The sequence below is a fragment of the Salmo trutta genome, chromosome 7 (assembly GCF_901001165.1).
Source record: "Salmo trutta chromosome 7, fSalTru1.1, whole genome shotgun sequence".
Taxonomy (NCBI): domain Eukaryota; kingdom Metazoa; phylum Chordata; class Actinopteri; order Salmoniformes; family Salmonidae; genus Salmo; species Salmo trutta.
In genome coordinates, this window is record NC_042963.1 from 32,612,940 (window position 1) to 32,627,477 (window position 14,538).

General features: G+C 41.8%; 1 protein-coding gene across 1 annotated transcript in view; it reads right to left on the bottom strand.

The window, feature by feature from the left end:
• The window catches only part of arsa (arylsulfatase A), a 35,506-nt gene extending 21,184 nt beyond the window's left edge, over nt 1-14,322 (bottom strand). Inside the window, exon 1 of the mRNA XM_029758633.1 lies at nt 13,860-14,322. Within this exon, the coding sequence (XP_029614493.1) occupies nt 13,860-14,122 (263 nt within the window). The 5' untranslated portion in view covers nt 14,123-14,322. The remainder of the gene's footprint in view (nt 1-13,859) is intronic.
• Between the last annotated feature and the right edge of the window lie 216 nt (nt 14,323-14,538).

Genomic DNA, 14,538 nt, shown 5'->3' on the forward strand with positions numbered 1-14,538 from the left:
AGAGGGAGGTAAGCTTACAAAAGAGATAAGGGGTAATTGGCTCCATTCCCTTAGAAGAATAGTAAAAACAAGAACAGGTTCTAACCAGTTCTCACAGACTGTGTATATAGATCAATGTGCAGAGGAACGAGGTATTTGAGATAAGTACATGAAGGCAGGATAATGTGACTAGGCATACGGAGAGATAATAGTAAATGTAAAATAAAAAACAATGTAGCAGCAACCAATGATGAGTGTAAAAGTGTGTGTGTATGAGTGTGCGTGTGTTGTGTCGGTACGCGTATGTGTGTTGTGTGTGTGTATACAGTGCCTTTGGAAAGTATTTAGACCCCTTTACTTTTTCCAGATGTAGTGTAGTGTATGAGAATGTGTGAGGGTTTTGTGTGTAAGTGAGTGTACAGTCGTAGCCAAAATTTGAGAATGACACAAATATTAATTTTCACAAAGTCTGCTGCCTCAGTTTGTATGATGGCAATTTGCATATACTCCAGAATGTTATGAAGAGTGATCAGATGAATTGCAATTCATTGCAAAGTCCCTCTTTGCCATGCAAATTAACTGAATCCCCAAAAAACATTTCCACTGCATTTCAGCCCTGCCACAAAAGGACCAGCTGACATGTCAGTAATTCTCTCGTTAACACAGGTGTGAGTGTTGACGAGGACAAGGCTGGAGATCACTCTGTCATGCTGATTAAGTTCAAATAACAGACTGGAAGCTTCAAAAGGAGGGTGGTGCTTGGAATCATTGTTCTTCCTCTGTCAACCATGGTTACCTACAAGGAAACACATGCCGTCATCATTGCTTAGCACAAAAAGGGCTTCACAGGCAAGGATATTGCTGCCAGTAAGATTGCACCTAAATCAACCATTTATCTGATCATCAAGAACTTCAAGGAGAGCGGTTCAATTGTTGTGAAGAAGCCTTCAGGGCGCCCAAGAAAGTCCAGCAAGCGCACAGTGAGGCGAAGACTTTTGGAGGATGGCCTGGTGTCAAGAAGGGCAGCAAAGAAGCCACTTCTCTCCAGGAAAAACATCAGGGACAGACTGATATTCTGCAAAAGGTACAGGGATTGGACTGCTGAGGACTGGGGTAAAGTCCTTTTCTCTGATGAATCCCCTTTCCGATTGTTTGGGGCATTCGGAAAAAAGCTTGTCCGGAGGAGACAAGGTGAGCGCTACCATCAGTCCTGTGTCATGCCAACAGTAAAGCATCCTGAGACCATTCATGTGTGGGGTTGCTTCTCAGCCAAGGGAGTGGGCTCACTCACAAACTTGCCAAAGAACACAGCCATGAATAAAGAATGGTACCAACACATCCCCCGAGAGCAACTTCTCCCAACCATCCAGGAACAGTTTGGTGATGAACAATGCCTTTTCCAGCATGATGGAGCACCTTGCCATAAGGCAAAAGTGATATCTAAGTGGCTCGGGGAACAAATCATCGATATTTTGGGTCCATGGCCAGGAAACTCCCCAGACTTTAACCTCTCTGGGGTATGTGGGACGATTTCGTCCCACCTACGTAACAGCTACTGAAATTCCAGTGGCGCGATTTTTGAATCGTTAGAAATACTATTACTTCAATTTCTCAAACATATGACTATTTTACAGCTATTTAAAGACAAGAATCTCGTTAATCTAACCCCACTGTCCGATTTCAAAAAGGCTTTACAACGAAAGCAAAACATTAGATTATGTCAGCAGAGTGCCCAGCCAGAAAAAATCAGACAGCCATTTTTCAAGCTAGCATATCATGTCACATAAACCCAAACCACAGCTAAATGCAGCACTAACCTTTGATGATCTTCATCAGATGACACACCTAGGACATTGTGTTATACAATACATGCATGTCTGTTCAATCAAGTTCATATTTATATCAAAAAACAGCTTTTTGCATTAGCATGTGACGTTCAGAAAAAGCATAACCCCCGCAAACTTCCGGGGAATTTACTAACAGTTTGCTAAATTACTCACGATAAACGTTCACAAAAAGCATAACAATTATTTTAAGAATTATAGATACATTACTCCTCTATGCACTCGATATGTCCGATTTTAAAATAGCTTTTCGGATGAAGCACATTTTGCAATAATCTAAGTACATAGCCCGGCATTACAGGGCTAGCTATTTAGATACCCACCCAGGTCAGCCTCCACCAAAATCACATTTCCTATAAGAAAAATGTTCTTACCTTGCTTGTTCTTCATCAGAATACACTGCCAGGACTTCTACTTCAATAACAAATGTTGGTTTGGTCCCAAATAATCCATCGTTATATCCAAACAGCGACGTTTTGTTCGTGAGTTCTAGAATGCTTCTTCACGGTCCCGCGCATGGCGCATTGGCGTGTCAAAAATGTCTAAATATTCCATTACCGTACTTCGAAGCATGTCAACCGCTGTTTAAAACCAATTTTTATGCCATTTAACTCGTAGATTAGTGATAATATTCCGACCGGGAGTATGCATTGAGCCTAAACAGCCGAATAAAATTTCTCCTCAGAAGCGACTCATGCACGCGCCTCATTCAAAGGTCCTCGGAGCAGCCACTTACAAAAGGTGATAATGTGTTTCAGCCTGAGGCTCCCTCGTAAACCTTCAGTTATTTCCCGGGCTCTGAGAGCCTATCGGAGCCCTGGGAATTGTCACGTTACAGCTAAGATCCTTACTTTTCAATAAAAAGATGCAAGACGCACGACTCCTTGTCAGACAGGGTACTTCCTGCTTGAAACCTTGTCAGGTTTTTGCCTGCCATAGGAGTTCTGTTATACTCACAGACACCATTCAAACAGTTTTAGAAAATTCAGAGTGTTTTCTATCCAAACCTGAACAATAATATGCATATTCTAGCTTCTGAGTTGGTGTAGGAGGCAGTTAAAAATGGGAACATATTTTTTCCAAAATTCTCAATACTGCCCCCTAGTCCAGACAGGTTAATCCCATTGAGAACTTGTGGTCAAACATCAAGAGGCGGGTGTGGACAAACAAAAACCCCAAATTCTGACAAACTCCAAAGATGTATTATGCAAGAATGGGCTGCCATCAGTCAGGATGTGGCCCAGAAGTTAATTGACAGCATGCCAGGGCGGATTGCAGAGGTCTTGAAAAAGAAGGTTCAACATTGCCAATATTGACTCTTTGCATCAACTTCTTGTAATTGTCAATAAAAGCCTTTGACACTTATGAAATGCTTGCAATTATACTTCAGTATTCCATAGTAACATCTGACAAAAATATCTAAAGACACTGATGCAGCAGACTTAGTGAAAATTTATATTTGTGTCATTCTCAAAACTTTTGGCCACGACTGTAGTGTGTGTGTGTGTGAATGTATGGTGTGCTGCTCTTAAACGCAAGTAAAACTAAATGCATGCTATTCAATCGATCACTGCCCGCACCTGCTCGCTCGTCCAGCATCACTACTCTGGACGGCTCTGACTTAGAATACGTGGACAACTACAAATACCTGGGTGTCTGATTAGACTGTAAACTCTCCTTCCAGACACACATTAAGCATCACCAAACGAAAATTAAATCTAGAATCGGCTTCCTATATCGCAACAAAGCATTCTTTACTCATGCTGCCAAACATACCCTCGTAAAACTGACCATCCTACCGATCCTCGACTTCGGTGATGACATCTATAAAATAGCCTCCAACACTACTCAACAAACTGGATGCAGTCTATCACAGTGCCATCCGTTTTGTCACCAAAGCCCCATACACTACCCTCCATTGCGACATGTACACTCTCGTTGGTTGGCCCTCGCTTCATACTCGTCGCCAAACCCACTGGCTACAGGTTATCTATAAGTCTCTGCTAGGTAAAGCCCCGCCTTATCTCAGCTCACTGGTCACCATAGCATCACCCACTCGTAGCACACGCTCCAGCAGGTATATCTCACTGGTCACCCCCAAAGCCAATTCCTCCTTTGGTCGTCTTTCCTTCCAGTTCTCTGCTGCCAATGACAGGAACGAACTGCAAAAATCTCTGAAGCTGGAGACTCATATCTCCCTCACTAGCTTTAAGCACCAGCTGTCAGATCAGCTCACAGATCACTGCACCTGTACATAGTCCATCTGTAAACAGCCCATCTACCTACCTCATCCCCATACTGTATGTATTTATTTATCTTGCTCCTTTGCACCCGAGTATCTCTACTTGCACATTCATCTTCTGCACATCAAATCAAATCAAATCAAATTTATTTATATAGCCCTTCATACATCAGCTGAAATCTCAAAGTGCTGTACAGAAACCCAGCCTAAAACCCCAAACAGCAAGCAATGCATGTGAAAGAAGCACGGTGGCTGGGAAAAACTCCCTAGGAAAAACTCCTGAGAAAGGCCAAAAACCTAGGAAGAAACCTAGAGAGGAACCAGGCTATGAGGGGTGGCCAGTCGTCTTCTGGCTGTGCCGGGTGCACATCTACCATTCCAGTGTTTAATTGCTATATTGTAATTACTTCGCCACCATGGCCTATTTATTGCCTTAACTTACCTCATTTGCACTCACTGTATATGAGTTTGAGTTTATTTATTTTATTTTTACAGGGACAGTGCACATTAATCAACGTTTCAGTAAAAGTGCCGGTTTTAGCCAGCCGGCTAATTTTCAACCGCAGTCCCTGGGCAGGTTATTAAAAACAATTACAATATAGACAATCATAGAACAGTGAGCACACGCAGAGTAACATAGGACAAGCAAGACATAGCATACAGACAGAGCAACATAGGACAAGCAAGATGTAGCATACAGACAGAGCAACATAGAACAAAAAGCAACAAGACAAAATCCATAAAAACAAAGTGTTTCCACACCTCACAAGCTACAGACAACATGGAAAACGGCAATACACAGCTAGGGATTATGTTCACAAATCTGATTGACCTTTAGCCATGACTTCATGCATTTTGTGAAAGTGTGATATGTGGTGCAGTTATGTGTGTCTGATGGCAGTGTATTCCAGACATGGGACGCTCTCACAGAGAAAGCGGATTTACTAAAGGTGCTTTTCCTTAAGGGAACTATACAGTCACCTCTCATGGCAGACCTTGTGGATCTGCTGCCATATGTTTGGATTTTATGTTTAACAAAAGTACTGAGTGGAGGGGGAGCTAGGCCATTTAGGATCTTGAATACAAGACATGCGTCGGTGTATTGCACCAGATTTTCCCAACTCAGGAGCTCATGCTTTCTGAGGATGTAACAGTGATGATGGCTATTGGGCTTCCTATCAAGCACTTTGAGAGCCTGTTTGTAGACAGACTGAATAGATTTTAATGTTGTATAGCAAGCTTGGGTCCAACTAGTCAAGCAGTATGTTAAGTGGGGGAGTATCATCGATTTGAAGTACAGTCTTGCTACCTCTGTGGTCAAACAATTTCGTATAAATCGGAAATTAGCTAGGTTGAATTTGGTTATTTGAATTACCTTTTTCACATGCTTTTTAAAAGAGAGGTTGGAATCAAGTATGATTCCAAGGTACTTAAAATCAGATACCACCTGGAGCTTCTCCCCTGACACATAGACATCTGGCTCAGTAGCATCTGTTGCCCTCTTTGTGAAGAACATGCAAACCGTTTTTTTCACATTGAGATGCAAACACGAGTCACTGAGCCACTTTGTAACCTGGACCATTACAGTAGTGAGTTCTTGTGCAGCTTGTTGTTTGCTCTTTGCATGCACATATATCACTGTATCATCTGCATACATTTGAACTTCAGACCCAGTGCAGACGGAAGGCAGATCATTAATGTACAGGCTGAACAAGAGGGGCCCCAGTATTGACCCTTGGGGCACGCCCACATCATAGCTAAGAGTGGGCGACAGCTCATTGCTCACTCTGACGCACTGAGTTCTGCCTTCAAGGTAAGATTTCATCCATCTCAAGGCATCGGGGGAAAAGTTGAACTTGGACAATTTTGTGATGAGAATCTCATGGTTAACAGTATCGAAAGCCTTCCTTAGGTCCAGAAACACAGCCCCAACAACGCCCCCTTTGTCCATCTTGGACTTCACATTTTCCAGAAGAAAGCAGTTGGCCGTTTCTGTGGAGTGTTTCGCTCTGAAGCCAAACTGCATGGAGTGTAATGTGAAGGGGCTGTTGTTGAGGTGGGAAATCAGTTGTTCTGCTACACACTTTTCAACAACCTTCGACACTACAGGTAGTATACTAATGGGCCTGTAGTTACTCACGTCAGCAGGGTCGCCCAATTTAAAGATGGCCGTTATTATGGCTGACTTCCATACCCTTGGAAACACCCCCAGACCAATAGATGTGTTGGTGACCTTAGTAATGGGGCCAATGAGTGACTCTTTGTAGTTTTTAAGAAAGGTAGAGTCCAGCCCAAACACATCTTTGGATTTAGAGTTCTTTAGTGAGCTAATCACCTTGTTCACCTTTGACTCAGAAACCTCCCTTATGATGAAGACAGGTTGAGCGTCATTCACTAGCACTGAGCCCAATAAACCAGTGGAGGGGTTCTGTGTCAGTACCTTGACAGAGTCAATAAAGTAGGAATTGAAGGCTATTGCTATTTCGACTGCATCCTGTGTTAGATTAGAAATCATGGTGAATAACAGTCTTTTTGCAGTGTTACTATGGTCTTTCCCTGTTAACTTTTTTAGATTCTCCCAGATCAATTTTGAATTTCCCTTTGCCTCACCAATTATGTTAATAAAAAAGTTTGCCTTGGCCTGTCTGATTTCTTTCATCACCTTATTTCTCAACATGGTAAACCTACGTCTGTCATGCTCTAATTTGGATTTTAGGGCTGTTTTTAGAGCATAATCTCGTTCTTTCATCAATTTCCAAATTTCTCCATTTAGCCAAGGAAGAGTGCTCTTTTGGCCAGGTTTGGATTTGATTTTCTTTAGGAAACCATTTATTGTAGCCTGGATTGTGGATAGAAAAACCTCACTATCAGCTTCCACGTCTGTATAGGACAAGAGATCATTCCAGTTAATTCCATTAATTGCGTTTTCAAAATAGTTTAATTCACTCTTAGGTATTCTTAGTTGATCCGGCTTTCTAACATAGACTTTTTGTTTTCTTTTGTTCCACTGTATTATTGATTGTATGTTTTGTTAATTCCATATGTAACTCTGTGTTGTTGTATGTGTCGAATTGCTATGATTTATCTTGGCCAGGTCGCAGTTGCAAATGAGAATTTGTTCTCAACTAGCCTACCTGGTTAAATAAAGGTGAAATAAAAATATAAACAAAAATGTTAAGTCTAGTGAGTGTGGGTAGGGTCAGTGCAAGATAGAGTCACAGTACAGATAGTTTGGGTACCATTCACTGACTATTTAGCAGTCTGGCTATTTAGCGGTCTTATGGCTTTTGGGTAGAAGCTGTCTCGGGGCCTGTTGGTTCGAGAGCCGATGCTCCGGTACCGTTTGCCGGACGTAAGCAAAGTGAACAGTCTATGGCTTGGATGGCTGGATTCTTTCCCTTGACACCGCCTGATAGAGGTCATGGATGGCAGGGTGCTCGGCCCCAGTGATGTACTGGGCTGTCTGCACCACTATTTGTAGCACTTGCATTCAAGGGTGGTGCAATTGCCATAACAAGCTGTGATGCAGCCAGTCTCAATGGTGCAGCTGTATAACCTTTTGAGGATCCGAGGGACCATGCCAAGTCTTTTCAGGCTAATTAATATGTGTATATAATTTCAAACTTTACAAATGTTTTTCTTACTACTTTTTGGGTGATAAATGTGTATTTCACTGTTAACCTCAAGCGTCCCACCTACTCAACAGCCAGTGTAATCCTGTGGCGCAATATTCAAATACCTTAGAAATGCTATTACTTCAATTTCTCAAACATATGACTATTTCACACCATTTTAAAGACAAGACTCTCGTTAATCTAACCACACTGTCCGATTTCAAAAAGGCTTTACAACGAAAGCAAAACATTAGATTATGTCAGCAGAGTACCCAGCCAGAAATAATCAGACACCCATTTTTCAAGCTAGCATATGTCACAAAAAACAAACCCACAGCTAAATGCAGCACTAACCTTTGATGATCTTCATCAGATGACACACCTAGGACATTATGTTATACAATACATGCATGTTTTGTTCAATCAAGTTCATATTTATATCAAAAACCAGCTTTTTACATTAGCATGTGACTAGCATGTGACTAGCATTCCCACCGAACACTTCCGGTGAATTTACTAAATTACTCACGATAAACGTTCACAAAAAACATAACAATTATTTTAAGAATTAATGATACAGAACTCCTATATGCACTCGCTATGTCCGATTTTAAAATAGCTTTTCGGTGAAAGCACATTTTGTAATATTCTAAGTAGATAGCCCGGCATCACAGGGCTAGCTATTTAGACACTCACCAAGTTTAGCCCTCACCAAAGTCAGATTTACTATAAGAAAAATGTTATTACCTTTGCTGTTCTTCGTCAGAATGCACTCCCAGGACTTCTACTTCAATAACAAATATTGGTTTGGTCCCAAATAATCCATAGTTATATCTAAATAGCGGCGTTTTGTTCGTGCCTGACGCATTTCGTGACAAAAGATTTCAAAATATTCCATTACCGTACTTCGAAGCATGTCAACCGCTGTTTAAAATCAATTTTTATGCAATTTTTCTCGTAAAAAAACGCTAATATTCCGACCGGGAGTGGTGGTTTTCGTTCAAAGAGAGAGAAAGTAAACATGGAGTCGACTCGGGCACGCACGCCCCGTCCCATTGTCCTCAGATCGACCACTATCAAAATGCGCTACTGTTTTTCAGCCATGGGCTGCAAAGCCACGATTCAGCTTTCTGGCGCCTTCTGAGAGCCTATGGGAGCGTTAGAAAATGTCACGTCATGCCAGAGATCCCCTGTTTTTGTTAGAGATGATCAATAAGGCCATGAAATGGTCAGAGAGAGCGCTTCCTGTTTGGAATCTTCTCAGGTTTGGCCTGCCAAATGAGTTATGTTATACCCACAGACACCATTCAAACAGTTTTAGAAACTTTAGGGTGTTTTCTATCCAAATCAAACAATTATATGCATATTCTAGTTACTGGGCAGGAGTAGTAACCAGATTGAATTGGGTACGCTTTTTATCCTGCCGTGCAAATACTGCCCCCTAGCCCCAACAGGTTAAGGATAGCTTGCAAGTAAGCATTTCACCGTACCTTACACACCCTGTATCCCAGCCAAACTAAACTGCCGGACCGCGATCCGGGTCCAGACCCAGAGAAGTGTCAATCCGGGCAACATCGCATTTTGTTATATAAAAAAGTCAATACATTACTTTTTAGACAACATACATTTTTTTAAATCAACTGGGCGCAGCGGCCTCTTTAACTCACAACCTTTCTTTCTCGCTCGAAGCAACGCCCACCTCTACTAGTGCCCCGTCTAATCCAATGTTGTGCTTATATGCAAATACAAAAGGCTGCATCCTACCCAATCACATTAATCCAAATATCCTCTGTGGAACCCTGGGGAAAGCAGGCAGAAAGACACAAAGATTTGACCGCAGTTCAACTGTACATATCAGAAAGAAGGCGCTTAGTTACCAGAACTTACTTAATATGGTTTGACGAGTGAACGGAACAGTACCTATTCATTCTCCCCGCAACTAGCACAAAACCAATGTGCCTGATATGCAGCGAGTCCGTAGCTCTCGTGAAAAGTGCCAATGTTAAGCGCCATTATAACACCAGGCATAGTCAATTCGACGTATCCCCTGAACACGGAGGTGAGAACAATCAAGATGAACCAACTCAAATCCCAATATGAGAGTTCCACCAATATGAGAGTTCCATCCTTGTCAATTCCCTGACAGCCCAACAACGTGCAATGGAGTGTTTACTGAGGATAGCCTGGGTTTTGGGAAAACACAAAAAAAAACATTTTCAGACGCTGAGATGATAAAATAATGCACGTGTGAAGTTGCTGACACCTTGCTTGAAGGTAAACAAAAAGATGAGCTCAGGGAAAAGATCAAACCGATCCCACAGCAATGAGGACAACTGAAATATTAGCTGAAGATTTACCTTCACAAATTGATGAGGCCATTGAGCATGCATTTCATTAGCTGTGGATAAATCAACAGATAACACTGATAATGCCCAGCTTCTGGTGTTTGTCAGGTTTTATAACGAAACCAAGAAGGAATTCTGTGAGGAGCTGTTGTGCTTAGCACATCTAGATGCACGCACATGGTGAGAGGATATCCATGAGGCCATCAAAGGGATGCAGACAAAAAGGGGGATAGATCTGAAGTCAGGGGTCTCCATCAGCACAGATGGAGCTCCAGCCATGATGGGAAGAGGGAGGGGCCTGGTTTCACGTTTGAAAGAGGACCACCCTGACCTGACATCATATCACTGCATCATCCATCAATCTGTCCTGTGTACCAGTCTGGGAAAAGAGTATTCTGAGGTCATGACAGCAATGATGAAACTGATCAACTTTTTGAGAGCAACTTCATCCCTACAACACTGCCATTCTGACAGAGACCAATGCCAGTTGATGACTTACTACTGCACAACAATGTCAGATGGCTCAGCAAAGGCAGGGTTTTCGAATGCTTTTGGGCCATTCAGGAATAAATCAAAGCTTTCTTATCAGAGCAAAAGTGTGAAATGGCAACTAAGTTTTCTGAGTTTTTGGAAGATGAGGAAAAGATGGAAACAGTTGCATTTTTGACAGACATTACATCACACCTTAATCAACTGAATGTTAAGCTGCAGGGACGGGACAATACAGTGTGTGATATGATAACAGCAGTCCGAGCTTTCCAGAAGAAATTGGAGCTTTTCAAGAATGATCTCCAAGGAGAACTTGTCCACTTCCCCAGTCTTCTAAGATGTTCTGAGATGTTCCCAACCATGTTGATTTCATCCAGAAGTTGATGGATAACTTTAAGGCTCGCTTTGATGACTTCACTGTTGGAGGAGAACTGCTGCTGCTCATCCAGAATCCCTTCTTGGTCACAAAGAAGCTAAAAGAAAATCTTCAGATGGGTAGGTGTTGCATCACTGCAAATGGGGTTGACTGAGCTGCAAGAAAATGTGGCTTTGAAGGAGCAGGCTGGTGATGGTGCCTGAAATTGATGTTCCTGTTCTCAAGAAACCGGACCTATACATCCTGGCCATGTTTGGCTTCACAGCTGTGAATCAGCCTTTTCCACAAGGAACAAATACCGCTCCATGCTCACCAATGAATGCCTGCACCAGTGTCTCTCACACAACTTGTGCCAAAGTTCAAAGCATTGGCAGGAGACAGAAAGTGTAATTTCTCTCATTAATGCAGGGCAATGCCCAGAGTGACATATACGTGATTATAAACTCGGTGGTCCAAGCCCTGAATATTGATTGGCTGACAGCCGTGGTATATCAGACAGTATACCATGGGTATGACAAAACATGCATTTTTACTAGAGGTCGACCGATTAAATCGTGCCGATCGGCATGGCCGATTAATTAGGGCCGATTTCAAGTTTTCATAACAATCGGTAATCTGCATTTTTGGACGCCGATTAAATTGCACTCCGCGAGGAGACTGGTGGCAGGCTGACCACCTGTTACGCGAGTGCAGCAAGGAGCCAAGGTAAGTTGCTAGCTAGCATTAAACTTATCTTATAAAAAACAATCAATCTTAACATAATCACTAGTTAACTACACATGGTTGATGGTATTACTAGTTTATCTAGCTTGTCCTGCGTTGCATATAATCGATGCGGTGCCTGTTAATTTATCATCGAATCACAGCCTACTACGCCAAACGGGTGATGATTTAACAAGCACATTCACGAAAATAGCACTGTCGTTGCACCAATGTGTACCTAAACATAAACATCAATGCCTTTCAAAAATCTTTTTTTTTAACCTGCATATTTAGTTAATATTGCCCGCTAACATGAATTTGTTTTAACTAGGGAAATTGTGTCACTTCTCTTGCGATCTGTGCAAGCAGAGTCAGGGTATATGCATGCGAACTGTGTGAAGACCATTTCTTCCTAACAATGACTGTAATTAATTTGCCAGAATTTTACATAATTATGACATAACATTGAAGGTTGTGCAATGTAACAGAAATATTTAGACTTAGGGATGCCACCCGATTGATAAAATACGGAACGGTTCCATATTTCACTGAAAGAATAAACGTTTTGTTTTTGAAATTATAGTTTCTGGATTTGACCATATTAATGACCTAAGGCTCGTATTTCTGTGTGTTTATTTTATTATAATTAAGTCTATGATTTGATATTTGATAGAGCAGTCTGACTGAGCGGTGGTAGGCAGCAGCAGGCTCGTAAGCATTCATTCAAACAGCACTTTCCTGCGTTTGCCAGCAGCATTTCGCTGTGCTTCAAGCATTGCGCTGTTTATGACTTCAAGCCTATCAACTCCCGAGATTAGGCTGGCAATACTAAAGTACCTATAAGAACATCCAATAGTCAAAGGTATATGAAATACAAATGGTATAGAGAGAAATAGTCCTATAATAACTACAACCTGAAACTTCTTAACTGGGAATATTGAAGACTCATGTTAAAATGAACCACCAGCTTTCATATGTTGTCATGTTCTGAGCAAGGAACTTAAACGTTCGCTTTTTTTACATGTGTAACCGATGTGAAATGGCTAGTTAGTTAGCGGTGGTGCGCGCTAATAGCATTTCAATCAGTGACGTCACTCGCTCTGAGACTTGAAGTAGGGTTTCCCCTTGTGTTGCAAGGGCCGCGGCTTTTGTGGCGCGATGGGTAATGATGCTTCGTGGGGTGTCAGTTGTTGATTTATGCAAGGGTCCCTGGTTCGAGCCCAGGTTGGGGCGAAGAGAGGGACGGAACCTACACTGTTACACATGGCACATATTGTACTTTTACTTTCTTCTCCAACACTGTATTTTTGCATTATTTAAACCAAATTGAACATGTTTCATTATTTATTTTAGACTAAATTGATTTTATTTATGTATTATACTAGGTTAAAATAAGTGTTCATTCAGTATTGTTGTAATTGTCATCATTACATACATACATATATATATAAATACATAATTAAATAATCGGCCGATTAATCGGTATCGTCTTGTTTTGGTCCTCCAATAATCGGTATCGGTGTTGAAAAATCATAAACAGTCGACCTCTAATTTTTACACCTTTAATTACATTGGTAACCAGTTTATAATAGCAATAAGGCACCTCAGAGGTTTGTGGTATATGGCCAATATACCACGGCTAAGGGCTGTATCCAGGCACTCTGCACTGTGTCGATCTGAAGTGCTATTATTGCTTAATTATTGCATGGCCCACAGTGACGTTCTGTGCATTCAGATGATTATTTAGGTTAAACTGTTTTGTTCTCCAGAAAACATGCACTTGATAATTTTTTGGGTTTAATTGAAGGCCCATGTACAATGGTTCACAGTGAACTTTTTGCATAGATAAATATGCAACCACTTTTCATCTTCAGCAATGTTGATGCAATATTGCGCATGTTTACATTCGAAAGAAGTTGCAATTAATTCACATTTTAGTGTCATTTAACGTACATTTTATATAACAACATGTTTCCTAAGTCATAGACGACTATGTTTGTTACTACGCTGTACTACAGCGCCGATAAAGGACGATATCCATCCGGACCTTTGCCACCTTGGAAATATGTGTCACTGGACCTTCTCAAATAGTAGTTGAGTATCCCTGCTGTATCCTGTGCACGTGACCAATATTTCGATTTTTTTTTCACTGCCCACCTCACTCACCCCTAAACTGCAGAGTTGTTCCTCATATATACCCCACAGCCTCTTGATTTTGATAAGGATATTAGCTATTGTTACTGTAATATGTTGGTGGTTAGTTACTACCTGGAGGGGCTGCAGACGGGACTGGTGCAGTAGAAGTCAGTGAATCTCAGTCCGTCGGCCGCCAATCGGTCCAGGTTGGGGGTGAGCGAGGTTGGATGCCCGTAGCATCCTAGGTCGCCGAACCCCAGGTCGTCCGCGAACAGGAGGATGAAATTCGAGGGAGGGGAGCCCGAGCAGCTCGTAACAAGCAGGTACAGTAAGGTGGTGAGAGATAGAAAATGGCCCATTCTGACTGACTGTTGCAACAAGCAGAAGTTAGTCATGAAAAGGAAAAGTGCTTAACGTTAGCTATCTATCTAGCTACTTCGCTTTAAAAAAGTATTCAAGGTCGAGGCCTAACGATTTCACAAAATTGCTCTACGTGTTCACTTATTCTCCAATGTTATGTAATATTCCCTATATCGTTGAGAAATAGCTGCGAGAGTTTACTACACAACTGACGCAACGTAAAAGTCATGTGATTACCGAGACACAGTTGGCGCATTTGAATGTCGTCAGCAGTGTTTTGGAAATGAAAAAGTCCGTGGTCTACCACAAGGGGTCACTATATCACTATGTTTTGCATGGCCATGGCATGTTTCCCCATCACCCCATCCGACTCTCTAAGTTTGCTTTGAAGATTCTTACCTTGAGTCATTAAACTCCTGTCAACTGGTCTATGTGACACCGACTGCCTGCC